The sequence below is a fragment of the Ordospora pajunii genome (genome assembly GCF_021821965.1).
Source record: "Ordospora pajunii strain FI-F-10 chromosome Unknown Cg_01, whole genome shotgun sequence".
NCBI classification, from domain to species: domain Eukaryota; kingdom Fungi; phylum Microsporidia; family Ordosporidae; genus Ordospora; species Ordospora pajunii.
The window spans coordinates 167,371-190,061 of NW_026848116.1; the positions used below are offsets into that span (position 1 = coordinate 167,371).

A 22,691-nucleotide genomic window follows, 5' to 3' on the forward strand; every position below is an offset into this window, starting at 1 on the left:
GCATAAATGTGCACAGCGCTCCCTGCGCAGGACATGTCGTTTCTTGATGGCATTCAAAAGGACGGACCTGGATGTATAAAAGAGAGCTCTACAGCAACGGCTTCGCTAGATGATTGCCTTGCATGCAGTGGGTGTGTGTCTGCAGAGGAGCTTGGCGTACTGGCCAGAGACCCATCGTCTGCAATTGATCGAGAGGCCAAAACATCGTTTGTTATCTCGCCACAGTCGAAGGCAAGCATATTCGACATGTATCGATCGGAAAGGATCAGCTACAGGATGTTTGAGAAGGGCCTGTGTGTGTTTCTTAGGAATGTGTTCAATGTGGACCAAGTAATTGACACATCATATGTGAGGAGCAAGATATATGAGGAGGTTTACAAGGAGTATCTTGCAACAAAGCACCTGATAGTCAGTGCATGCCCTGGCGTTGTTACATATGTGGAGCGAACGGCGCCGCATCTTCTAGGATACCTCTCGCGTGTGAAGTCTCCACAGCAGATGGCATATTCGCTTGTGAGCAGGCATAAGGCAGTGAGCGTAATGCCGTGTCAAGACAAGCGACTGGAGAATGGAAGGGATTTGGCCATGTTTGATGCGATTTTGACAACCAAGGAGTTCCACAGTATATTGTGCAGCCTGTCGTTTGGTGAGTTTATCAGTGAATTTGATGATGCATGCGAGATGGAGACACACGAGATGACGCAGTGGAACATTGGCACCAGCACGGGTGGTTATACAGAGTTTGTTATTGGCAAGGAATGCCTGAGCAGATTGAGTGATGTGAGGGAGGGGGTTAGGGAGCATGTTGTTGCGTCTGGCGATGTTCTGTGCCAAATAACCGGGCTGGAGAACTCAATCAATTACTTCAACACAAGCAAAACGAGTGGACCGAAGTACAAAATGGCAGAAGTGTTTTTATGCAGAGGCGGATGCATTGCAGGGCCTGGCCAGGAAAGAACAGGCAAGACAGGTGCCGATTCATATGATCAATGTGGAAAAGAAAAGTACGAGATGGTATACAGTGTCTTTGGTGAGGAGGAGTTGATAAAGAAGGCAATGGAGCAAAGGAGGATGTTTGCGGCTGTGGATGTGAAAAGAAAGACATTCAAGGTTGACTGGTGAGCGATGAGCGAGCGGATGTATGCATCTTGCGATTGAGATGCATGTGTGGCGTTCAAAAGATTAATGAGCACGAGCTAAGATGCTTGTGCCATATGGATGGATATTGGGGCGATATTGAGGCCCTGCGATGAGTATTCCCGAGCTTGAGGGGCCAGCAGAGCAATACTACGACGAAGAGCAGTCGAAAAAGTACACGCAGAACAGTAGAATATGCCATGTGCAGACAGAATTGGCATGGAGATGCATTGAGCTGCTTGGTGTTGAGAAGGGAGGGCTTGTTTTAGATGTTGGATGCGGATCTGGATTGAGCGGAGCGGTTCTTTCTGATTGTGGATATCCTTGGGTTGGCATTGACATCAGTGAAGATATGCTAAGCCTGGGTGTGAGCCTTGAAGCAGGGGGGGAGGGATATGCCAGGATGGACATGGGAGAAGGACTGCATTTCCAGCCGGGGACGTTTGATGGGGTGATAAGCGTGAGTGCAGTCCAGTGGCTGCTTTACTCGTACTCAAGCGGCTCGAATCCGACGAGAAGGCTCCGAACGTTTTTTACGACACTGTACACAATTTGCAAGCCTGAGGGGAGATGTGTGCTGCAGTTTTACCTGAAGAGGCAGGAGCAGATTGAGATGCTTAGGAATGAGGCAGTGCGTGCAGGGTTTGACGGAGGGATCCAGATTGACGGAGAAGGAACCAGGAATGCGAAAAGCTTTCTTGTTCTTACGATGAAGGGGAGGAAAAGGCGTGAGGAAAAGAAAAAACGAGTTGGAAGGATTGATCTGATTGTGAAGAAGAAGGAGCGGCTGAGAAGAAAAGGGATAGAGGTGCCTAGGGATAGCAGGTATACTGGAAAGCGGAGGTCGAAGCGATAGCATGCTGAAACAAGTGGGAATAAAGAAAATGAAGAATGTGTTTTTGCAGAGGCTTGGCAAAGGTATTGATGGAAAATGGAGTGTTTTTTTAACCCTGAAATGGAGTGTTCTGAATATTTCAAGACGATGCATCCAGTGTATACGAACATTTCTGCGCAGTTTACTGGGATTGGGCATATACTGATTGATGGAGGGGCGTTGATGAGCGAGGTGTGTAGGAGATATAGATTGAATGATGCAAGTGTGCCTTTGCATACGTATTTGCATGGGACTAGGTTTATGCTGCAGAATCTCAAGAAAGCAGGGTTTTGTGGAATGATGCTGTTTTTCCGAAGGGAGGATGGATACAGGAGGGTGGTCAAGGAGTATCTGCAGCGAAGATTTGGAGGGATGGATATAAGCGAAGTACAAGAGTATGTTGAGAACGAAAGGGTCGCACTTGTTCTTGGCGGGGCTGAAGGGAGAGAGCTTGAGTTTCTGTATGGATGTTTGGGAATTAGCCTTTACTGTGCGGTGATGGAGCATATGGAGTTCAGGATACCGAATGTGCATGCTTTTGTGTATAGTCCGTTGCCTCGAAGAGTTGAGATGAGCCTAAATATGTATGATGCAGCAAATAAGGGCGAGGAAGGCGATGGGGAGGAGGACAAGGATGTTGGTGAGGAGATGAAGAAGATGGGAGCAAATATGACGCTTGAAGAGATGGATAGGAGGTTTAAGATGAGGACTGAGCCCTTTGGAAGGAGTGAGTATGAAGTGCCTGAGTGTATTTGCAGAAAGCTTGCTAGGATGTACAGCAGGGGAGGCGAGGACGGGGAGAAGGATTTTGACGGAAGAATGCTGTATGAGGAGGTGCCGATGAGCATAATCAGGGAGGAGGAGGGATATGATGTGATAATTGGCCAAGGGCATAAGCAGATAGCCAGCAAACAGGAAGGAATAGAGCTTGAGCTGCTGACGAATGGAAAGGAGATGCCAGCAGGATCGGCAATGTCGCACATGAGGAATGTCAGGAAGTCTGCACAGTCGCTGTTTGATGGAAAGGTGCTATATGCACCCATAGTGAGGTCTAAGGAAAGCAAGGCACCGAAGATATCGAACAAGCAGAAGATGATAATGGAAGCGAACAGTAGGAGGATCCAGGCAGAGAAGGAGGCAAAGGAGAATGCATGGCTGAAGAGTTTTTTTGGTAAGTACAAGGGATTAGATGTTGATGGAAAGCGGAGTCTATTGGAGAGTGTGAAGGCAGATGGGTCTGGGATGTACAGGAAGGTGCTGCTGTTGAAGATTGAATTTTACACTGATCTGTGGGGCTTTGAAAGCAAGTCTGATGATTATGATGAAAGGGTAGTTGTTCCATGCTATCTGAGCTGTCTTGAGTATATCCAGGACTTTGGAAAGCTGGGGAGCAAGGATCAGGCGCCGAAGGAGGAACTTGAGTTTGTATTGCAGAAGCTGATTGACTGTGGATTTGAGGCCACTGCAAGGGAGGTTGTTGAGAAGAATGGGCTGAATAGTCTGGAGCTTGAGTATGTGACGGAAGAGGGGAGCGAGCCGAACGAATTTGACATTTGCTTCCAGTTGAAGTACACAGGAGATAGATTGCAAAGAAGCCTGAACTCGAAGTCGGATGCACGTGTTCTTTTCAAGCCTGATGAGTGGCAGGTGCGCTTGCTTGATCTTGTGGATGAGAACAAGAGCGCGGTGATATCTGCGCCAACGAGTGCGGGAAAGACGTTTATCTGTTTCTATGCAATAGAGAAGGTGCTGAGGGAGAGCGATACTGATGTGGTGATTTTCTGTTTGCCTACAAAGGCGTTGGTGAATCAGGTGTCAGCAGACATATATGCAAGGTTTACGCCGAAGGTGAATTCGAAGATGTTTCTGCAAGGAAGCCTGATGAAGGATTTCTGTGTTGCGCCATGGGATTGCCAGGTACTGATTGTGATACCATCGCTACTGGAGTCGATACTGAACTCGCCGCCAAAGGGGTTTATTGAGCGTGTCAGGTACATTATTATTGATGAGGTGCATAAGATTGGAAGCGAGGAGATGGGGATACCGATTGAGAGGATAGTGCATCTTTCGCCTTGCCCGATGCTGGTGCTGAGCGCAACACTTGGGAACATTGATGGGTTTTATGGGTGGATGAAGAAGATAGAGAATGGGAAAGGGCGGGAGTGTGAGCTTGTATCATACGGAGAAAGGTACTGCGAGCTGAAGCCGTATGTGTATGCAGGAGCAGGGAGCCAGAAGATAGTGGCGATAAACAATCTGTTTGCATATTCGTATACACACATAAAGCGGTTTGGGTTTGGAAACGACATCAGCTTTCTTCCTGAGGAGCTGCTGCATCTGTATGACTCCATATGTGCGGTTGTTGGGGAGGAGCAGCTGGATCAGATTAGTGGGCTGATGCCCAAGAACTTTTTCAAGAGCAACATTGTATCGAAGAAGGATGTGAACGAGTATGGAAGGCATTTGCTGATGAAATTTCAAGAGATGATAGAGAACGATGTGCTATCTGAGAAGCAAGTCAGCAATGTATACAAGATGCAGACAAGGGAGGTGCAGAAGGCGTTTAAGGGAGTCAACGATTACAGCGATGAGTATCTTCTTGACAATATGCTTGATATGCTGCTTGAGCTGAAAGAGAGGAGGATGTTTCCCTGCATTGTTTTCAATACGGACAGGGACTTTGTCAGCAAGCTTGCATTGAGAGTTTATGAGAAGCTGGAAAGCATGGACATGGAGAAGAAGAGGAACAAGCATCTTGAGAAGATGATGAAGGAGGCGAAGAGAACGAGGGATGCTGAGAAAGGCAAGAATAGTTGGGAAGAGGAGTCAGCAGCAGCGGAGCAGAGCTTCCAGATGCGAGACGACAAGAAGAGCATCAAGTATAGTTTTCTTGATGCATTGACGAAGCTTACTGACTATGAGCTTGACGAGGAGACGAAGTTTATGAAGAACACCGACTTTGAGTTTATTGACATGCTGTACCGAGGGATTGGAGTCCATCATGCACACATGAACAAGAGGTACCGGTCTCTTGTTGAGATACTGTTTAGGCAGAAGCATCTGCAGGTGCTTTTTGCAACAGAGACGCTAGCTCTTGGGATCAATATGCCATGCAGGAGCGTTGTGTTTGCAGGAGACTCGCTGCAGCTTGATCCGATGAACTACAAGCAGATGGCAGGGCGGGCAGGGCGGCGAGGATTTGACACGCTTGGAAATGTGGTTTTTATGGGCATTCCTCAGCACCGTGTCCAGAATCTTATGGTGTCGCTGCTTCCGAACATCAAAGGTGTGTATACGTATTCGAACACAAGTTTTGTTGGGTTTGACTTGAAGGAGTCTTTGATCAAGAGCCCGTTGTTGGAAAGCACGTTGTACAGCAATCTGGAGGATGTCGAGAAGGGAGTTGACGAGGTGAAGATTGGCTATTCGGCAAAGAATCAGAAGGATGTGATGGCAGGCAGCAGAAGGGGGGGTGCAGAAAAGAACGAGGACTGCATGCGTGTGTACGACATGAGTGATGTGTATGGAAGTGAGAAGCATAGGGGTGAACTTGTAGAGTATCAACTGGAGTTGATTAGGCCTTATTTTGGCTGCAAGTCGTATCTTTGCGACCTTGTGATTGGAAACAGGGAGTGTGATCCGTCGATTTTGGCGTTTGCTCTGCTACTTGAGTGCAATGCGATTTCGTTTGAGCCGATGTGTTTTATGACGACGCTGGCGCATTTTTTTGAGACGAGGCCGCTGCTGTTTGATATGGGATGCACGCTTCTTGCGCTGGACCCAGCAGTGGATGAGTTCTGTAAGAGGATCAATGCAGTCTCAAGGAGATCTGTAAGCAGGTTCTATCCACCGATTCTAAAGTCACTACAGCAGATGTCTGATGCACCACTACACACGATATACTCGTTCTTGGTAGTGGACAACGCTGATAAGATAAAGAACTCGTATCTTGTTGACTTCTTCAAGCATGGAAGCTGGGAGAGGATCGCATGCGAGAACCGTATTGGGTCTGGAGAGCTTTTCAAGTCGTTGAGCGTCATCAACAATGTTGTACTGGCATTGATTAGACTTTATGATGATTATGATTTGTGCAAGGAGAGCAGGTCTAAGATAGTGAGATTCTACTCTCTGTTTGATCCGAAGTTCAAATCAATATATGCATGAGAGCATGATGCATGGCCTCCAATGATTGGATGGCTAGTAAATGAGAGCCGGGCAATGCTAATGTGGATTAAATGGCAGTCGCAAGTACAATATTCTGTTTTTATTTATTTGTTGATCAAGAAGATAAAAGAAGATGAGACGATAGCGTGCGAGATGAGCAAGGTGGAGAAGATTTATGTGACTGTGCTTCCAATGACTATCGACGAGTATGTTGATGGGCAGCAGCATGCAATTAGCACTATGACTGAGTCTGAGTCTCTTGGAGGGCTCAAGGTGGAGCTGATTGGAAATGACACGGTTGTCCATGAAACTCTTGGAAATAGCGACATGACACACAAGGTGATGCATCTTAAATCGAAGATCCCAACGATTCTTCATAGTGTGATTCCAGAAGATGCATTTGTTGTTGAAGAGATTTCACACAATGCACGTACCAGGTGTCACACCGTGTACAAGAACAGATACTTTTCGCACGACACATTCAAGATGGCTTTTTACACAGTCAACATGGATGGGCATGAGATCCACGAAAACCCGTTTGAATATTGTGCAGAGCAAGCAGGCACAATTGAGAAGGTGCATATTGATCTCCATTGCAACCCTGTTGATCCGCTCTTTGATCCCTCTGCTTATTACCATGAAGAGAGCGGAAGAGGACGGCTTACCGATGGGTGGATCAGTGTGTACCGAAGCAAAGGCATCCCGATGATGGTGTCATACAAGCACCTGAGCGTGGAGGTCAACAACTTTATGATGGGCAAATGGGTTTCCGATGAGATCGAAAAGTCGATGCGGAGCATGATTACCTCTCTACAGCAGAGGATATTCTGCACAATGCACGAGTGGTACAAGCATCCAGAGCATAGACATCGTGAGTAGTTGAAGAGTAAGATAATCACAATTCGGCATGGCAGCACATCATCCGTCCTGGCAAGCATAATCAATAAACAATAAACCAATGCAACACACCAATAGAATAAGGGTGTTTTATTATTAAAGTCCCGCTTGTTCCACTATTCATCTCCACCAGCCTTGGAGGCTGCTTTCTTTTTCTTGCCTTTGTCTCCATATGCAGAGTACGGATTGTACTCGATCAAGGGCTCGTTTTCCGCCATCACCATGAATCCAGGCGTAGTGACGACCTGATCCTTAATTGAAATGCATCTGCTCTTGATCATCACTCTTGCCTCGTGCACAGACTTCGCAAGCCCTGCTGCAAACACTCTGAACTGAAGACGCCTTTCTAAGTAGTGGTTGATGGTCAGATCAAGAACCCTGTTCAGCCCAGAAATGACCTCCTGCTTGTCGCATATGTCAATTCCGCCTAGAATCCCGTACTTCATTAGCTTCATCAGCAATGAACGCCCGTTTGTCGGAACATCTTCAGGATTTGTCGATGTGAGCAAGATCCTTGCACGCTCCTTGTCCTTTGCAAACACTTCGTTCATCACCCACAGCTCTCGCTTGTTCTTGAGCCCGTATGTCCCGACAAGCTGGATCTCTCTTATTAGGCGCGGCTTATCAAATGGATTCATAGGTGTGCTTCCTCGTTTGCTGAAGTTTCTACCAACCATTCAGGGTGAAAAAATTGCTCTATTTGATTTGAAGGTCCTGCAGTGCTAGTAGACTTGCTTGCACAGGATGAATGCATACGCTTGGGACTTTGAGTGCCGAGTGGTTTAATTCGATGGAGCTGATCCCTGAAATGGGAAGAAGCGCTGTTCCGAGCCTTGCAAAGCTGCTCCACAAGCGAGTTGCCATTAAGATGAGCAACGGGGTTGTGCTAGAAGGCGTGATAATTGGATATGATGCATATATGAATGCCGTGCTATCTGATGTTTCTGAGCCCGAAGGGATACCATTTACTGTTGTTGTAAGAGGCGAGTTTGTAGAGAGTATTGTTCCAGTGGATAAGAATGAATGAGTGCCAGGGCTGGAGAAGCATGGGCTGTGGATTCTGCAGGATGGCACTTTGATGGGTGGGATGAAAATTTTGCGAATTGGAAATAGCCCTGAGAATGAGGAGTAATGGATACAGAAGAGGAACAAGATCGCTGTTTTCGCAGGACCATAGGAAGCACGGTGTAGCAAGGACAAGTAAGTATCTCGAGAAGTATGCGATAGGAGACCTTGTTGATATTGTAGTGAATCCAGCGATGATGAAGGGGATGCCGTATAAGTACTATCAAGGAAGGACAGGGCGAGTGTATGATGTGAAGCCAAGGTCGTTGAACGTTGTTATACGCAAGAAGGTGCGAGGGAAGTATGTGATCAAGAAGGTTATTGTGCGTGTTGAGCATGTGAGGAAGAGCAGAAGCGATGAGGAGAGTAAGAGGAGGATTCAGGAGATAAATGAGAAGATTGAAAAGGCGAAGGCGGAAGGGCTGGTGATGCCGAAGATCAAGAGGCAGATGAAGGGGCCAAGGGAGGCGATGGAGATCTGTCTCGAGAGCAACCGACCGATTGAAGTTGGATATGAGCCCTATATTGCGATTTTCTGAATAAAGGCGTTTTATTGGATATGTTTATTATGTGCTATGTGCTTATGCACAAGATGGATGGAATTGAAGTTAGGCTGAAAAAGATTGCAGATTGTGATCCTTGTATGGGGCAGACGCCTATGGATGTTGAGCATGAGATTGGGTGGAGCAATGCAAATGAAAGGAGAAGCTCAAGGTGTGAGTATCTGTCTCCTCTGAAGAAGAGAAAGGTGGATGAGCATTTTCCGATCTGTTTAGCAAATCAAGAGGTAGTGAAGAAGAATGGCAAAAGGAATGAAGTGGTAAGGGAAACAGAAGTGAGGAAGAGGTGGGATGTGGAAGGATGCATTATGAGATTTCCAGCAGTGCTAATAAGATATCTGCATCTGGTTTTGAATGCAGTGATGATAGGGTTTATTTGCTATGCAGTGGTGTATGTGTTTGTAAGTCTACAGCGAGACATCAGATACAAGGTGTCGAATAGAAAGATGCATATTAAGAAGGAAGTAGAAGATGCCCGGGCGTCTTACGAAATAAATAGATGCCATCCAGATACAAGGGTGCCGGCAATAGAGGAGCTGTGCAATAGATGGGAATGCACGATCAAGAATGGCAATGGGTCAGTGGGATATACGAGGATTATTGCAGAGGTGTTTGGTGATGTTCTTGACGGGTTTGTTCGGAAGTTCTCGATGAAAAGCTCACTGATTATGGGGTTTTTCTTTTTTGTGTTCCTGACGTTTGGAGGAAGAAGAGTGAAGAAATAGAATGACTACATAGAATAAATCGGCGATACAACAAGGATGTTTATTTGATTCAAGGCGAATTGCAAGAAAGTGCCTGAGGCGCTTCTGCTTACTCCTTGATTGGCTTACTCACAATAATGTTATTGATTGGGATGTGAATGAGCTTTATCCCATATCCAAGGATGCCGAGAAGTCCGATGCCGATTCCATGAGTTTTTGCAGAGATGATGAATTCCTTTGCAGAGGGCCTCACGCACTTTCTAAAGAACAGCCTGAACGACTTTATGTATTCTGAGGCCAAGCATTTTGCATCTAAGCACTGCTGGTTCGCCATTCCAAGGGTATTGGTGAATGTTTTTATCAGTGATGATAGAGAGCATGAAATGAATAAAACAAATTGTGGAAACATTGTGTTCACGAATAGATACTGGCAAAAGCCACCACCGAGGGTCGAACTCGGGGCCTCCAGTTTACTAAACTGGCGCTCTAACCACTGAGCTATAGCGGCTTCGCACACATCACCTTCCTGTTGGTACTGCATCTCCTGTCACATACCGACATGGCATATGCTCTTACACACTGCACATCTGCTCATTCCACTCTCTCCCTACAACATATGCTATTCTCAATCACATCACAAGATATTTATTGTCTCTATATACTATCTGCTCATCACCTCTCTGCCTTCGACCGTGCTTTTAACAGAAATACAGTGTCTGCTTCCTTCTCCTTATGCACCACACTAAACATCTTGCGAAGAAGCTCTTCACTCTGCTCTCGCATTCGCCCAATCCATACTTTTGCAGATTCCTTCACAAACACAAGCCTCTCCACCTTGCTTGCAAATTCCTCATTTACCTTCGCAATTCCTCTTTCATATCTACTCTCCTTTCTCTCATACACCCTCGTCTCCACTTTGATCTTGTTAGTTCTCATCGTATTCTCTTTAATGCTTTTCCATTTCGCCTCCTCCTCTACTGCCCATTCTATCTTCTCAATTGCTTCTGCAATCTCTTTCTTTGCATCCCTTCTCTTTATACATCCCTCAGACATCGCCTGCTCTATCCTCATACCATATGCTGTTCTCTTCTTGCTCTCAAGCCATCTTACACACATCTTAACCAATTCCTCAAGCCCTCCTCCATTGCTCAGCTCCATGTGTATCTCATCTGCATCCATTTTCTTCTTGCTTTCCTTAATAACCACACTCTCGCTAAATCCCTCCCCATCACTCAGTATATCTGCTATCTCTTCTTCCTTACATTTCTCTCTCTTACATCTCTTCTCATTCACAAACTTGAAGCTAAATATGTCGTCTGTGTCCTTCTTTATCACACTCAACTCCCTCCTATTCACCTCAATTCCCGTCTTTATCTCAGGCTCCACTGCTCTATGCATTCTCCTCTTGAAAATAAATCCGTCTAAATTCTCAATCATCCCACCCTGCTCAACTTAGGGGCTTGCTTTCAGACCGCATTTGTCCTCCTCTGCCACACAGATATTCATTTCCATTAGATACTGCTGCATCCTCCTCACCGCCCTGTACCGCCCTATCTTGATGCCATCTAGCCCGTTAGGCACATCCCAATACTCTTCATCTTCTGCAGCAAACACATCCCTGAACAGCCTTGGCTCAGTACCCTCCTTCAGCACTATTCGCCCTGCAACCTCTCCATCAAATGCTTTCATAACAACATCTCCTCCATTTGCATACGCGAGCCCAATAATTGTCGAGTATCTGCATCCATCCCCAACCTTCTTTGTAACATCAACCACCTTGTCTATCCCAATACTAAGAAAATCTTTTGCATACTGCCCTGGAAACCCATACAGCCCATCAATGTGAATGCTGGTGTCTTCTATGATCACAATGTTCCGTTCATCTACAAGATGGCATACCTTCCTCAGTTTGTCTGCAACTATCTCTTGCTTGCTGCCTTGAATCTCTTCAATCTCCAACTCCACTTGCATTACAGAAATCCCGAGAAGTTCCTGAATAACTGTGTGCTTATATGAATTCGATGTTATAAACAGCAGTTTCCGAACATTTTTCTTCGTATTGCTCAAATCAACACATTTTTCATTGTGCCCTGCATCAAATACACATCTATTAATTACACCATTGTCTGCACATCTCAACTCCTTCATGCATCTTGCCCATTCAGCACCATCCATTACAAGGACTTGCAAATTACCCTTTAACGTTGTTACAAATACAGCACCGCAGCATCAACGGTGCAGCATACACCCAAAACCAGCTTCCCTCATCTTATAAATTTTATAGCACAATCTTAAAAGTATTTATTCCTATCTTGCATCCTCACCATCCCAATCAATATGCACATACTCACTTTCTCCTTTCAGCAGCACCTGATGCGCTCCGAAATAATCCCTCATTGCTTGGATCATACTTCCTGCCCCCTCTACTTTCTTCATCCCATAAACATACTCCAGGCATGATGATGTCACAGGCATCGGCACTTCATTCTCAATCCCATACATCACCACCTTCCGCAGATCATTCAAATATTCACTACACACTGACACATACTTACCATTCAGCTCCATCATCCCATTTGTTCCTTCTCCCATTTCTTTGATTGTATCAAGAATCCTTCCTCTCAGTATGCATCCACTACTCCACACATCACATATGTCTGCAACCGTGTACTCCCATCCATACTTTGCTCTTGCCTTCATCAGCATCCCAAATCCTTGCACATGCGACACCATTCTTGCCAAATACACACATCTCCTCATCGCTTCTTTATCCAACGCATCTTTGCATGCATTCGTATTTATACAGCCATCTCCCCTCATCTGTACATCGTCACTGCCATTCATCATCATCGTGCCGAACTCCTGCCTTGCGTCTCTTGCATGTGATACCATCCTAGACCCTACAGCTTCCATTATACTAACCGCTGGTGTTCCCGTTTCCATCGCAGATACAACAGCCTCTATTCCTGTTCCTTTCTGCCCTGACTCATCCACAATCTGGTCAATAATCCATCCTTTACCATTCCTTGCCTTCACAATCAACGAGCATATCTTAACAAGATAGCTCTCAAGCTCTCCATCGTTCCACTCTCCAAACAATCTAGACATCTCCTCATTCGAATACCCAAGAGACTTCAGCACCAATAACATCTCAGACAGAATCCCCATGTCTGCATACTCAATTCCATTGTGCACCATTTTTACATAGTGGCCGGCACCGTCATTCCCCAGCCACTTGCAGCAAGGCTTGCCTGTGGCTGCTCCAACCGCAGATATCGTGCAAAGAAAGCCTCCAACCACATCCCATACCTGTCTTTTGCATCCAGCCATAATCGAAGGCCCATTCCTGGCTCCCGTCTCTCCTCCAGAAATCCCACACCCAACAAACCCAAACCTATGTGTGCCTCTTCTAATTGTGTCCTTGAATGCCGAATTTCCTCCATCAATCACAACATCGCCTGGCCCAAGGTACTTATCAAGCTCATCAAGAAACTCATCTGTTGCATCGCCAGACGTCACCATCAGAATAATGATTCTTGGCGACTCGCTGATCCCCTGCACAAGGTCCTGGACCGAATAGTGTGCAATAATTCGTAGGTCTTCACCAACAAGCCTTTTTGTCTTCGATGATGTCCTGTTGAAGACATGCAGCTTGTGGCATTTAGATGCAATGTTCAGTGCCAGGCTGTATCCCATCACGCCCAGCCCTATCAATCCAACTTCAGCCATCAGGGCATTCTGATTCAGGTTTATATGCGTGCAACAACAATGCTGACAGATGTAACAAGTGCAATAGCATCACGTACCCCGGTGTGAATGACAGATGCAATGATGCATTGTCTGGATGCAAAGATTGCATGCATAAAAGGTACAAGGGAGAAGGTGTGCAGGTTCAAAGCCATCAGCAATAGAATACACGCGTATATGGATGAAATACATGCATTTGAAAGAAAGATATGCGAGATAGATGCAAAGCTGGAAAAGTATAACATAGTGGATGTGCTGAGCATGAAATCGTCGGGAATCGATAGAATGAGCTTTCAGAGCGTTGTGTCTGTGATGAAGGAGCTGATGGCTGCAAGAGCACAGCTTGTTGGTGAAAATGCGTCGGAATACATTGATAAGTCAGACAGATTGCTGAGAATGGCAAAGAAAGCAGGATTTGTAAAACTGAACGAAATCATATACAAATCTGTCGAGGCGTTGATGGCGATTCCGGAGTTTAGTGTGTTTATTGGGCTTATAGGCAAGGATCTTGTGCACAAAGTAGAACTAAAGGTTCTGCAATCAAGAAAGGCAGAGTGTTTAAGGAAGGCAGCGTGCATCACAAGCAGCAAGGACATTATGTTCAAGCTGATGATCCAACAGGAACTGCATATTTTTGTCAGGCTTTTCCCATTTGAACAGGAGGTGCTGGAGGTCCGGTTAAAGCATTACGAAGATGTAAAGGAAATGTTCGAGCTTACGATCTTTGGATGCTTTGCATTTTCGGTACTGAAGGAGTACTTCACAAGCTGCAATGCAGTAGAGTTGAAAGCGCTTGGGGACAAATTGCATGGCGAAATCCGTGAGTTTGAAGAAGGCATGCACGAAAGTATAAATGCGATTGAAAAGGAAGCGTTCTATGCATGCGTGTTAATGTATGTGTCTGCTAAATGCTACATGTCTGGTTGAAGGCTCTGACCTTGTAATAAGTACTGTGTTGCCTGATGCAATGGCACGGCATATGAGCCGGAGTAGCTGATACATGCATGCCAAATGTGCTGCCTGCACATGCTTCATAACAGAAGTGCTTGTGAAACAGCATGGAATAAAATTAGTGGTGTGTCAGAAACAATTGGATGGAGGAAAATGTTCTGGAGATCTCAATAGCTGGATCAAGAACAATCAGGGACAGATACACGGAATATGAGATTGTATGCATAACAAACAGTAAGGCGTTTGGAAAGTGTTATACAAAAGTGTACAGGAGATACAGCGACTTTCTTAGGCTGCACTGCCGGTTGAGATGCCTTGTAGAGATTTTGCCTGAGTTTCCAAAGAAGAAGTGGAAGAAGCTCAGCAGGAATGTTGTGGAGGAAAGAATGAGGATGCTGACTGTTTATATGAAGTTTATATGCGACTACATTCTCCACAAAGAAAATAACACGGAGAAGATTGAGCAAGACGTTGCAAGCTTCATCAAAGACAAAGACGCTGAAGTATTTGCACACAATTGATTATCTCACAACAGTCGAATGTGTTTTATCCACAAACATAGCCATGCAAGCAATCCTTTTCAATTTCTTGGAGTATTTCAAGCTTGTCTGTGGCCTTTGCTATTTTTTTTGCTTCCTTAACAAGCATCCGTGCTTTGCTTGTGCATCCATGCTTTTCAAGGAACTTTGCAGTGCAAACTGGCGCAAGAAGTAGGCATTTTCTGTTGCATGCATATTCATTGCATTGCAGTATTGCTGAATAAACATGCTCGTCATATGAATGTTCTGTATCGGATGATGGTGAATGATTGCAAAGCCTTGTATACTTCGAATGCAATGCCATGAATGAAAGTTTTGCATGCTTGAGCTTATAATATGCTATAACTTCCGAATACATGCCTTCTTCTTTTATTTCGCTGTAGAACTCTATGAACTGCTCGAACGATTTCAATGCTTCTGTGTATTTGGCAGGCACACCTGGATGCCTTGGAAGAGCTACAGGGTCCATTTCAGAGTTGAACACCACCCTGTCTACATTGTTTTCCTGAATGTATGCCAATGTTAGCATGTCGTCTGTGCTGCTTGGCTCATCGTAGTATGCAAATAGTTCCTGTTGTGCCATGGGCAGCAGCGCCTTGGCTGCACATAAACAAAGCCAGATATAATTTCTGGAAGGCAGTCCCCGATGGACAGAACTGATGAGTACATGAAGATAGTTGGATCCACACGCATTCCGCAGCAAAGTAGGGTGGAGGTACAGTCGCCATACTCAAAAGCATTTGAGATGGATGCAGCAGCAAGGAAAATGCTGAGCGAGCTAGAGAATGCGCTTGGAAGGGGAAAGGTGTATGAGTCGTTTACTTTACAGTCGAAAATGGACAAAGTCCGAGGATTTGTCAAGGAGATGAGGAATGCATCATGCATTGACGAAAAGGCGAGGAACGACCAAGAAGAGGCGTCATATGGCAATCTTGATGCAATGATAAAGCACAGGGCAGCAAGGCATCTCTTGAAGCTATCTGAGCTTGCAAGAAAGAGAGAAAGCAGGCATCAGGAGATGGTGGAAAGAAGAAGAGACTTTGACTCTGAATGCATTATGGAATGCCAGGACGTGGTGTTTATGGAGAACGAGGTCACCACGGAAAGAATCAAAGAGCGGCAGAGTATATCGATGCAAATCAGCGAAATTGGACAGATAATGGAGGAGATAAGCATGCATGTGTCGCTACAGGAGGAGAGCTTCAAAAGAATCGACGAGATGATGAGTACGTCAGATACACTTATTTCTGGAAGTCTTGATCTACTGAGAAAAACATGGGAAAATGTATCCAAAACACGATCTTCAATATTCAAGTTTTTCTTGTTCTGGCTGGCATTGCTTTGGATTATCTGGCTCGTAAAGAGATAAACCCCATGCTGAGCTCGTGTATCAGTTATTCAAGGACAGTGCTGAGCATGCTTGATTAAGATGGCAAACACAATATGTAATTTATTGCAAAACTTTTCTGAAAGCAGTCGGAATTATGCTAGCGAGGGAAGTAAGCATCATCCAAGCAATATGAAGATATATTGTTTAACACAATTCTCACATAATAGTTGGAAAGATGGGTAATAATCGACTAGCAAGTTGTGCATAACAGCACATATGTAGCAATATGCCAAGCAATCTGTGGAGCTATTCGCACTGCTGATATTCCATCATCCTATCTTCACAGACAACAATAAACCCATTTCCATGCGAAGTCACCACCTTGAGCTTGTCCTTCTTTGAATCCTTCTGCAGATGTGATACAAACACATCTTCCTTTTCTCCATCAACAAGATTGATTGCATGGGCACAATCACCAAATCCTCCAGTAAACCCATGCATGCTTGTGCATGAAACCCGGAATTTTGCATACACAGCATCTGAATCGTACACAGCATTGATCTCATCAGCATCACTGCACAAAACAGTGGTGAAAACTTCATGCTTAGTGCCCCGCTGGTCATACAAAGCAACTGAGTTCAGGCTTCTTGCGATTATTAGGCTTGAATCAACAAACTGGAAGTCTGAGATCGATCTCACAGCACCCTCTATTCCTTCCATCTCCGCACCCTCCATCCGCAGAGTCTCCATAGACTTCGAAGAAACTCTCAGATCATTAATGTGTATTCCACCAGAGCTTGTAGAGTATCCAAACACCATGTTCATCTCATTACTGAATTTTGTTGAGTTGATAACAAATGTCAACTCACTGTACTTATGCGGCTTTATATCCACAACCGTAAAGCATCCATCTATCCGTTCAGGCTTCCACAGGTTGATCTTGAGATAGTCAGATGACAGCAAATACTGCTCATCATTGTTCAAGCTAAGACTGTTAAGAATGCAAGGATGCACATTTTTGCATTCCTTCACACACACACTATCATAGCACTCAGAAAGCCGCCCTTCAATTATATCTCTTGTGGCGCCCTTGTTCCTGATCCTCATTACCTTCAGATTCCTTTCATTCCCAACAACCAAAAGCTCATCAACGCCTCCACTTTCTAGCCTTTCAATCGCCACAATCTTTTCAGGAACATCACAGCTCTCAAGATAATCAAACTCAAGCTCAAAAGCTTGCAAAGAATACAGTCTCCTATCGTCATAGCAGTGTATTCTTCCATCAGCACAGCCTGCATATGTCCTTTTGCCACTGCATATAGCCGTGATCCCTTCCTTCTCTTTGTCGCTCAATGACCCGCTCTCCAGAGCAAAGGTCCTGCACTGCTTCCACATCAAGCCCTTCTGACTGCAAACTCCATTTTAGGGCAAAATTATCATCACGCATCCTTGAAAATATCAAATCATTCAATGTGCTTCACTTTGCCTTCAGCACTCCTTTGCACAGCATTCAAAGCTGTGTATTCATAAACTCGCTAAAACACCATAGATCACTAACTCTTTAATATGCTTCAAATCATCTATGATTCTTCCCAATATAAGCGTGTTTTGGCTTACGATCATAATATCCATTCGTATCAAACCTGGCCTTCTTAGGTGCTGGTTTAGAAGGCTGCGCAAGCTGTATTGCCCTGCTGTCTCTTCTTGGCGCAACAACAATATCCGTCCCGCTGTTTCTTGACCTAAGTTTCCATCCTGCAGGCAGCTTTCTCTTTTCATTCATCTTGCACACAAGCCGTCTCTCCTCAATCTTGACCACAATCTGCTCCTTTGCATCTCTTTCCTCTGCCGACAGGAGATCATATGTCTTGCAATACATCGGGAACATTGCCTCCTCATCTGCTTCAAGCTCACTGAGCTTTCTTTCAATATCCTCGTCAAAAAAGTCAACAACATTCTTCCCATCAAATATCTCTGGAACTATGTCGTACCTATACTCATCCTTTACAAAATACCCCTCCTGCTCATTCCTCATCTCAGTAATCTCCCTCGAGCACACAAACGACTCCTCCTTCTCCCTTAGCCTCTTCGGCTTCACAATCGCAATCCTGTTGATGTATTCCGCAATGTTGTCGTTTTCCATCTTCTTCTCAACTCTATCATCAAGCAAAAGATCGCATGCCATTGCTTTCACCGCTTCCACATTCTCTTCCTTCTCGCTGCTCATCTCCATATACTTCTTTCCCTCAAGAAACTTCATTATCGCGCTTCCATTCTTGACATCAGATAGCCTCATAATATCGCTTTTGCTCAGCACTATCATCATATTAGATCGTAGCAACGGGCTTAGTGTCTCAAATAGCCCAATCTGCTCCTCAATGCTATGCCCACACATCTCGCTCAGGTCAACAAAATACAGCACAAGCGCCTTGATGTGTGCAAGCGCCGTAATGCTCATCATCTCAATCGTGTTCCTGTCCTCAAGCGCATGATCAAGAATCCCCGGTGTATCAATCACTTGCCACTGCAGATACTTATAGTCAAAATGCCCAACATACAGGCTCTTTGTTGTAAACGGATACGCCTGCACCTCCACATCCGCTCTCGACACCTTGTTCACAAACGAACTCTTGCCAACATTCGGAAACCCACACACAAGCAGAGTCCTTCCACTCAGGTCTATTGCTGGAAGCCTGCTCATGTGCATCCTAACCTCCTCCAAATACTCCAGTGTCTTTCCGAGCTTCTTTGCTGATGACGCCATCTTCCCAAGCGCCGCCCTCTTCAACTGCTTGCATCTGTACAGACTGTCTGCAAACTTCAGCAGCTTCACAAACTCCTTGCTTACCTTCTCAATCCCGTTCTTCGTCACATTCACATGCCCAAGCGCCAACTTGTAATGATCCCTGTCATAAAGCACATTTATCAGATCGCCATAAAACGGATGCACATCCTCAAGCCTTGGAAAGTCGCTCAGAATCGTCCCAAGCCTTGATCCAAACTCGTTGCTTGCATGCTTCACCTTCCTCATGTAGAACGCACGTATCTTTATGATGTTGTACTGCGGATGCACAATCGTCGGCGTCCTTTTTTGTGTCTTGCTCAGCGATATGTCTATCAATGCCGTGCTCAACGGAACTGTCGTTATGTACGTAAAATTCATCTTCATTTGTTATAGGGGACTGGCACGCATAAAAAAATCCAAAAACACTTCTCCATTCGATCCATTTGCAAACACTTCAATCAACACTTCAGTCGCATACATGAACACATTCTGCCCACAAGCACACATGTATTCTTCGCACAGAGTGCATCCTTCTACCAGCCACCACTGTTTACTTCCTTTCATGTGCTATTAAAACACTTTCCATACATCTTGCCCATACATGATCAGGCTATATGAAGGAATGTCATTCATTCCAAAGAGCATTCCAAGGTGTACCTTGGTTGAGATAGTACATAAAAATACATTCTCAATGCTTCCAGGTGATATGTACCACATCCCAGTACGGCTTGATCACCAGCAGATCTTTACTAACATCATCATCCATACAGGCACGCCAAGCATCATGACTGTGAACTACATCGAAACGTACTGCGAGAATGATCGCATGGGCGTGCTATCGTACAGAGAGTTCGAAGATGTTGATGCTACAAAGCAGAGAGTTCTTGAATCGCACATATACGAGATACATCCTCCATTCAGCATTAAGGAATACTTTGATGGTGTGTTTGTTTTCATCAAGCTAGAGTGCCTGGACGACAGAAACACACTTCCAGGCTACAGTGTATTCGATGGGATGCATCAAAGACTGCAAGGCTACGCATCTGTGTACAAAGCATATGCTGATGCATCAAGAAGTATGTTCTCAATAGTTGCAAAGCAATTCATGTACAGATTCATGCCAAGATCTATGCATGGCTATTCATTTAGGTTCAGGATATGGAAAGACGCCGACACAGTCTATTTCATCGCACAACCTGCTACTGATGAAGAGCTGGAGATAGAATGCATGCATCAGCTTAAGCCATCCAGAGAAAAAATGCATATATCTGCTACAGACTTCAACCTGAACGGAGGGTTTGTACGCGTGAATGCATGCAGAATCGGAGTTTGTCAAGAATTGGATGGAACAAGGCACAACTATTGATTGTGGCAGGCAAGTATAACCCTGATGGAAAGAATAAAACGTAATAGACGATTTGCTGGAATAGCATTGATTTTTGCCTCTATATGCTCGTTTCTTGTGTTCCATGCGCCAGTTGTAATCAGAATGCCATACATATCGCCAAAGATATCGCTCAGGTTTGCGTCTCTTTTTGTATACACATTCATATATGCATTCGTGTTTCTAGGTGCAAGCATAAAAAGAGCATCTCCGTATAAGCAGGTGAGAAAGGTGGTGCTTAGGCACTCGAGAAAAGAAGACAACAGGGGATGTCCAGGCCGCAATGGTTTCATGGTTGAAAAAAATATCCCAGATGACAGAGGAAGTTCACGGGAAGTTTCTTGAGTTTCTTGAAAACTCGCCCAAAGTAAGGCATCAGGCCGAGCAAGCAATATACACGAACGAGCAAGTGCTTACTATTGATCTTCAGGATATCAACGCATACTCTGTGGATTTGTATGTAGACCTTCTGAAGAACTTTTCACGAGACGTGGATAGAATTAACAACAGTACGGAAGTGTTTACCAAAAAGACGTTTTCTGCTGCATTGGAGTACACGTCGTTTTGGAACAGCCACGTTGTGTATAAGATCAGGCAGCTCAAGAGCGAGCGGTTGGGACAGCTTATAAGCTTCAGTGGAACAGTTACAAGAACAACACAAGTAAGGCCGGAGCTGGTCAACGGGTCGTTTGCATGCAAGATATGCAACAGTGTTGCTGCAAATGTTGCACAGGAGTTCAAGTACACAGAGCCCTTGACATGCCCGAACCATCTGTGCACAAATAGAAAGCAGTGGGCACTGGACATGAGCAAAAGCAAATTCAGCAATTGGCAAAGAGTGCATGTTCAGGAAAACACAGAGGAGATTCCTGCTGGGTCTTTGCCAAGGAGTATGGATGTGATAGTAAGGAATGAGCTTGTTGAGAAGATCAGGGCTGGAGATAAGATTGTCATGACAGGGTATCTGATAGTTGTCCCTGATGTTATTCAATTGATGATGCCGCAAAGCAAGGTGGTTCCTATGCATGAAGGAGAGGGCGGGGAGGCAAAGAAGAAACGGAACATCAACATCAAGGACCTGAATCACAAGATGGTTTTTATGTGTATCCATGCAGATTGCAGAAGCACGGAGGAGGAGTTTACAAATGAGGAGCTTGCAATAATCAACGAGATGAAAGCATCATCGGACCTGTATTATAAGCTAAGCCAGAGTATGTTTCCGTCAATCCATGGGCATTACTCGATCAAGAATGCGATTTTGCTAATGCTTGTTGGTGGAGTTGGAAAGAAGGCAGAAGGCGGAACCAGTCTTAGAGGAGATATAAATGTACTGCTCGTTGGAGATCCTGGAACAGCAAAGTCGCAGTTTTTGAAGCAGACGAGTGCGTTTCTGCCAAGAAGTGTGTATACATCTGGAAAGAGCAGCAGTGCAGCAGGACTTACAGCAAGTGTAGTGAAGGATGGCGAAACTGGAGAGTTTACGATTGATGCAGGAGCATTGATGCTGAGCGACACTGGGGTATGCTGTATCGATGAGTTTGACAAGATGAACTTCAAGGATCAGGTGAGCATCCATGAAGCGATGGAGCAGCAAACAATAACGATATCGAAGGCAGGCATCAATGCAACGTTGAATGCAAGAAGCAGTATTCTTGCAGCAGCGAATCCCATAAAGGGCCGGTACGACAAGAAGAAGACGCTGAGGCAAAACATCAATCTGAGTGCGCCTGTGATGTCAAGGTTTGACCTGTACTTTGTACTGATTGACGATGTGAATCCCGAAAACGACAGGAATGTTGCAATGCATGTGCTGAACAACCATGCATCGCTGAGCGAGGCTGGAAGCATAAGCAGCTACTTTACACCTGAACAAGTGAAGTTGTATCTGAGGCATGCGAGAGGAAAGAAGCCAAGGATGACTGATGAAGCCAAGGATCTGTTGGTAAGGAAGTATGTTGAAATACGGCAGGACAGCCTGGTCCACAGCAGCAATTATATGATGACTGCTAGGCATCTGGAAAGCCTGATTAGGCTGAGCGAAGCACTTGCAAAGATTCATGATGTTGAGCTTGTTAGCAGGGAGTATGTTGAGGAAGCACACAGGCTGATGAAAAGCAGCGTGATCGAGATAAAAGGAGAAGACATAGAGGTGATAGCGAGGACAGATGAGCATCCCGGGTTTGCTGTGAATCATAAGGATTATGTGCGAATAACGAGTTCGCTTATATACCTGATCAAGACCAGGGATCCCATGGAGAGGCATGAGCTCCTAGAAGCGTTTATGTCAGAAAGTGAACCGTACATTGAAAGTGAAAGAGCGTTTCTAGATGAGAATGTCAAGGTTGAAAACGTGTTGTCGTTTTTGATTGCAAAAGAGGGTGTTCTGTTTGTATGCGATGGAAAGATCCATGTGCATCCAAACTATGATGTGTAGTGGTCTTGCAGAGCACCATTATGAGCTGAGCTTGGCTAATCGATCCGGTCGATGTTATGCGTCAGATGAACTATGAAATAAATGCATTTGTGGATGCTGAGAATTTGTTTACGATAAAAT

At 45.0% G+C, this 22,691-nt stretch overlaps 21 protein-coding genes and 1 non-coding gene across 22 annotated transcripts; 13 read left to right on the forward strand and 9 right to left on the reverse strand.

The window, feature by feature from the left end:
- Positions 1–33: 33 nt before the first annotated feature.
- HK407_01g01510 (putative Fe-only hydrogenase) lies at positions 34–1,122 on the forward strand (the record flags this gene model as incomplete). The annotated part of the gene is made up of 1 exon (XM_060420153.1): positions 34–1,122. The coding sequence occupies one exon, from the start codon at positions 34–36 to the stop codon at positions 1,120–1,122; it is 1,089 nt and encodes a 362-aa protein (XP_060277715.1).
- Positions 1,123–1,249: 127 nt separating this feature from the next.
- HK407_01g01520 (uncharacterized protein) lies at positions 1,250–1,993 on the forward strand (the record flags this gene model as incomplete). Its single annotated transcript, XM_060420154.1, has 1 exon — positions 1,250–1,993. One exon carries the CDS (start codon positions 1,250–1,252, stop codon positions 1,991–1,993), a length of 744 nt encoding a protein of 247 aa, XP_060277716.1.
- Positions 1,994–2,092: 99 nt separating this feature from the next.
- On the forward strand, positions 2,093–6,175 carry HK407_01g01530 (putative RNA helicase; the record flags this gene model as incomplete). The annotated part of the gene is made up of 1 exon (XM_060420155.1): positions 2,093–6,175. One exon carries the CDS (start codon positions 2,093–2,095, stop codon positions 6,173–6,175), a length of 4,083 nt encoding a protein of 1,360 aa, XP_060277717.1.
- A 21-nt stretch (positions 6,176–6,196) lies between these two features.
- HK407_01g01540 (phosphatidyl inositol transfer protein) lies at positions 6,197–7,054 on the forward strand (the record flags this gene model as incomplete). Its single annotated transcript, XM_060420156.1, has 1 exon — positions 6,197–7,054. One exon carries the CDS (start codon positions 6,197–6,199, stop codon positions 7,052–7,054), a length of 858 nt encoding a protein of 285 aa, XP_060277718.1.
- A 134-nt stretch (positions 7,055–7,188) lies between these two features.
- Positions 7,189–7,749, reverse strand: HK407_01g01550 (uncharacterized protein; the record flags this gene model as incomplete). The annotated part of the gene is made up of 1 exon (XM_060420157.1): positions 7,189–7,749. The coding sequence occupies one exon, from the start codon at positions 7,747–7,749 to the stop codon at positions 7,189–7,191; it is 561 nt and encodes a 186-aa protein (XP_060277719.1).
- Positions 7,750–7,880: 131 nt separating this feature from the next.
- On the forward strand, positions 7,881–8,099 carry HK407_01g01560 (putative RNA-binding protein; the record flags this gene model as incomplete). Its single annotated transcript, XM_060420158.1, has 1 exon — positions 7,881–8,099. The coding sequence occupies one exon, from the start codon at positions 7,881–7,883 to the stop codon at positions 8,097–8,099; it is 219 nt and encodes a 72-aa protein (XP_060277720.1).
- A 94-nt stretch (positions 8,100–8,193) lies between these two features.
- On the forward strand, positions 8,194–8,676 carry HK407_01g01570 (ribosomal protein L21; the record flags this gene model as incomplete). Its single annotated transcript, XM_060420159.1, has 1 exon — positions 8,194–8,676. One exon carries the CDS (start codon positions 8,194–8,196, stop codon positions 8,674–8,676), a length of 483 nt encoding a protein of 160 aa, XP_060277721.1.
- A 20-nt stretch (positions 8,677–8,696) lies between these two features.
- On the forward strand, positions 8,697–9,422 carry HK407_01g01580 (putative nucleus export protein BRR6; the record flags this gene model as incomplete). The annotated part of the gene is made up of 1 exon (XM_060420160.1): positions 8,697–9,422. One exon carries the CDS (start codon positions 8,697–8,699, stop codon positions 9,420–9,422), a length of 726 nt encoding a protein of 241 aa, XP_060277722.1.
- Positions 9,423–9,510: 88 nt separating this feature from the next.
- HK407_01g01590 (putative sec61 translocation protein) lies at positions 9,511–9,735 on the reverse strand (the record flags this gene model as incomplete). The annotated part of the gene is made up of 1 exon (XM_060420161.1): positions 9,511–9,735. The coding sequence occupies one exon, from the start codon at positions 9,733–9,735 to the stop codon at positions 9,511–9,513; it is 225 nt and encodes a 74-aa protein (XP_060277723.1).
- A 101-nt stretch (positions 9,736–9,836) lies between these two features.
- Positions 9,837–9,909, reverse strand: HK407_01g01600. The gene has a single exon. It is a non-coding gene; the product is annotated as a tRNA-Thr (tRNA).
- A 164-nt stretch (positions 9,910–10,073) lies between these two features.
- Positions 10,074–10,838, reverse strand: HK407_01g01610 (uncharacterized protein; the record flags this gene model as incomplete). The annotated part of the gene is made up of 1 exon (XM_060420162.1): positions 10,074–10,838. One exon carries the CDS (start codon positions 10,836–10,838, stop codon positions 10,074–10,076), a length of 765 nt encoding a protein of 254 aa, XP_060277724.1.
- Positions 10,839–10,853: 15 nt separating this feature from the next.
- On the reverse strand, positions 10,854–11,576 carry HK407_01g01620 (uncharacterized protein; the record flags this gene model as incomplete). Its single annotated transcript, XM_060420163.1, has 1 exon — positions 10,854–11,576. The coding sequence occupies one exon, from the start codon at positions 11,574–11,576 to the stop codon at positions 10,854–10,856; it is 723 nt and encodes a 240-aa protein (XP_060277725.1).
- A 132-nt stretch (positions 11,577–11,708) lies between these two features.
- HK407_01g01630 (6-phosphogluconate dehydrogenase) lies at positions 11,709–13,130 on the reverse strand (the record flags this gene model as incomplete). The annotated part of the gene is made up of 1 exon (XM_060420164.1): positions 11,709–13,130. One exon carries the CDS (start codon positions 13,128–13,130, stop codon positions 11,709–11,711), a length of 1,422 nt encoding a protein of 473 aa, XP_060277726.1.
- Positions 13,131–13,217: 87 nt separating this feature from the next.
- Positions 13,218–14,075, forward strand: HK407_01g01640 (uncharacterized protein; the record flags this gene model as incomplete). The annotated part of the gene is made up of 1 exon (XM_060420165.1): positions 13,218–14,075. One exon carries the CDS (start codon positions 13,218–13,220, stop codon positions 14,073–14,075), a length of 858 nt encoding a protein of 285 aa, XP_060277727.1.
- A 167-nt stretch (positions 14,076–14,242) lies between these two features.
- Positions 14,243–14,620, forward strand: HK407_01g01650 (uncharacterized protein; the record flags this gene model as incomplete). Its single annotated transcript, XM_060420166.1, has 1 exon — positions 14,243–14,620. One exon carries the CDS (start codon positions 14,243–14,245, stop codon positions 14,618–14,620), a length of 378 nt encoding a protein of 125 aa, XP_060277728.1.
- Positions 14,621–14,645: 25 nt separating this feature from the next.
- On the reverse strand, positions 14,646–15,221 carry HK407_01g01660 (uncharacterized protein; the record flags this gene model as incomplete). The annotated part of the gene is made up of 1 exon (XM_060420167.1): positions 14,646–15,221. The coding sequence occupies one exon, from the start codon at positions 15,219–15,221 to the stop codon at positions 14,646–14,648; it is 576 nt and encodes a 191-aa protein (XP_060277729.1).
- Positions 15,222–15,284: 63 nt separating this feature from the next.
- Positions 15,285–16,007, forward strand: HK407_01g01670 (uncharacterized protein; the record flags this gene model as incomplete). The annotated part of the gene is made up of 1 exon (XM_060420168.1): positions 15,285–16,007. The coding sequence occupies one exon, from the start codon at positions 15,285–15,287 to the stop codon at positions 16,005–16,007; it is 723 nt and encodes a 240-aa protein (XP_060277730.1).
- Positions 16,008–16,274: 267 nt separating this feature from the next.
- HK407_01g01680 (uncharacterized protein) lies at positions 16,275–17,363 on the reverse strand (the record flags this gene model as incomplete). The annotated part of the gene is made up of 1 exon (XM_060420169.1): positions 16,275–17,363. One exon carries the CDS (start codon positions 17,361–17,363, stop codon positions 16,275–16,277), a length of 1,089 nt encoding a protein of 362 aa, XP_060277731.1.
- A 181-nt stretch (positions 17,364–17,544) lies between these two features.
- HK407_01g01690 (NOG1 GTP-binding protein) lies at positions 17,545–19,137 on the reverse strand (the record flags this gene model as incomplete). The annotated part of the gene is made up of 1 exon (XM_060420170.1): positions 17,545–19,137. The coding sequence occupies one exon, from the start codon at positions 19,135–19,137 to the stop codon at positions 17,545–17,547; it is 1,593 nt and encodes a 530-aa protein (XP_060277732.1).
- A 217-nt stretch (positions 19,138–19,354) lies between these two features.
- On the forward strand, positions 19,355–20,119 carry HK407_01g01700 (uncharacterized protein; the record flags this gene model as incomplete). The annotated part of the gene is made up of 1 exon (XM_060420171.1): positions 19,355–20,119. The coding sequence occupies one exon, from the start codon at positions 19,355–19,357 to the stop codon at positions 20,117–20,119; it is 765 nt and encodes a 254-aa protein (XP_060277733.1).
- A 24-nt stretch (positions 20,120–20,143) lies between these two features.
- On the forward strand, positions 20,144–20,482 carry HK407_01g01710 (uncharacterized protein; the record flags this gene model as incomplete). The annotated part of the gene is made up of 1 exon (XM_060420172.1): positions 20,144–20,482. The coding sequence occupies one exon, from the start codon at positions 20,144–20,146 to the stop codon at positions 20,480–20,482; it is 339 nt and encodes a 112-aa protein (XP_060277734.1).
- Positions 20,451–22,571, forward strand: HK407_01g01720 (minichromosome maintenance complex protein; the record flags this gene model as incomplete). The annotated part of the gene is made up of 1 exon (XM_060420173.1): positions 20,451–22,571. The coding sequence occupies one exon, from the start codon at positions 20,451–20,453 to the stop codon at positions 22,569–22,571; it is 2,121 nt and encodes a 706-aa protein (XP_060277735.1).
- Positions 22,572–22,691: the final 120 nt, after the last annotated feature.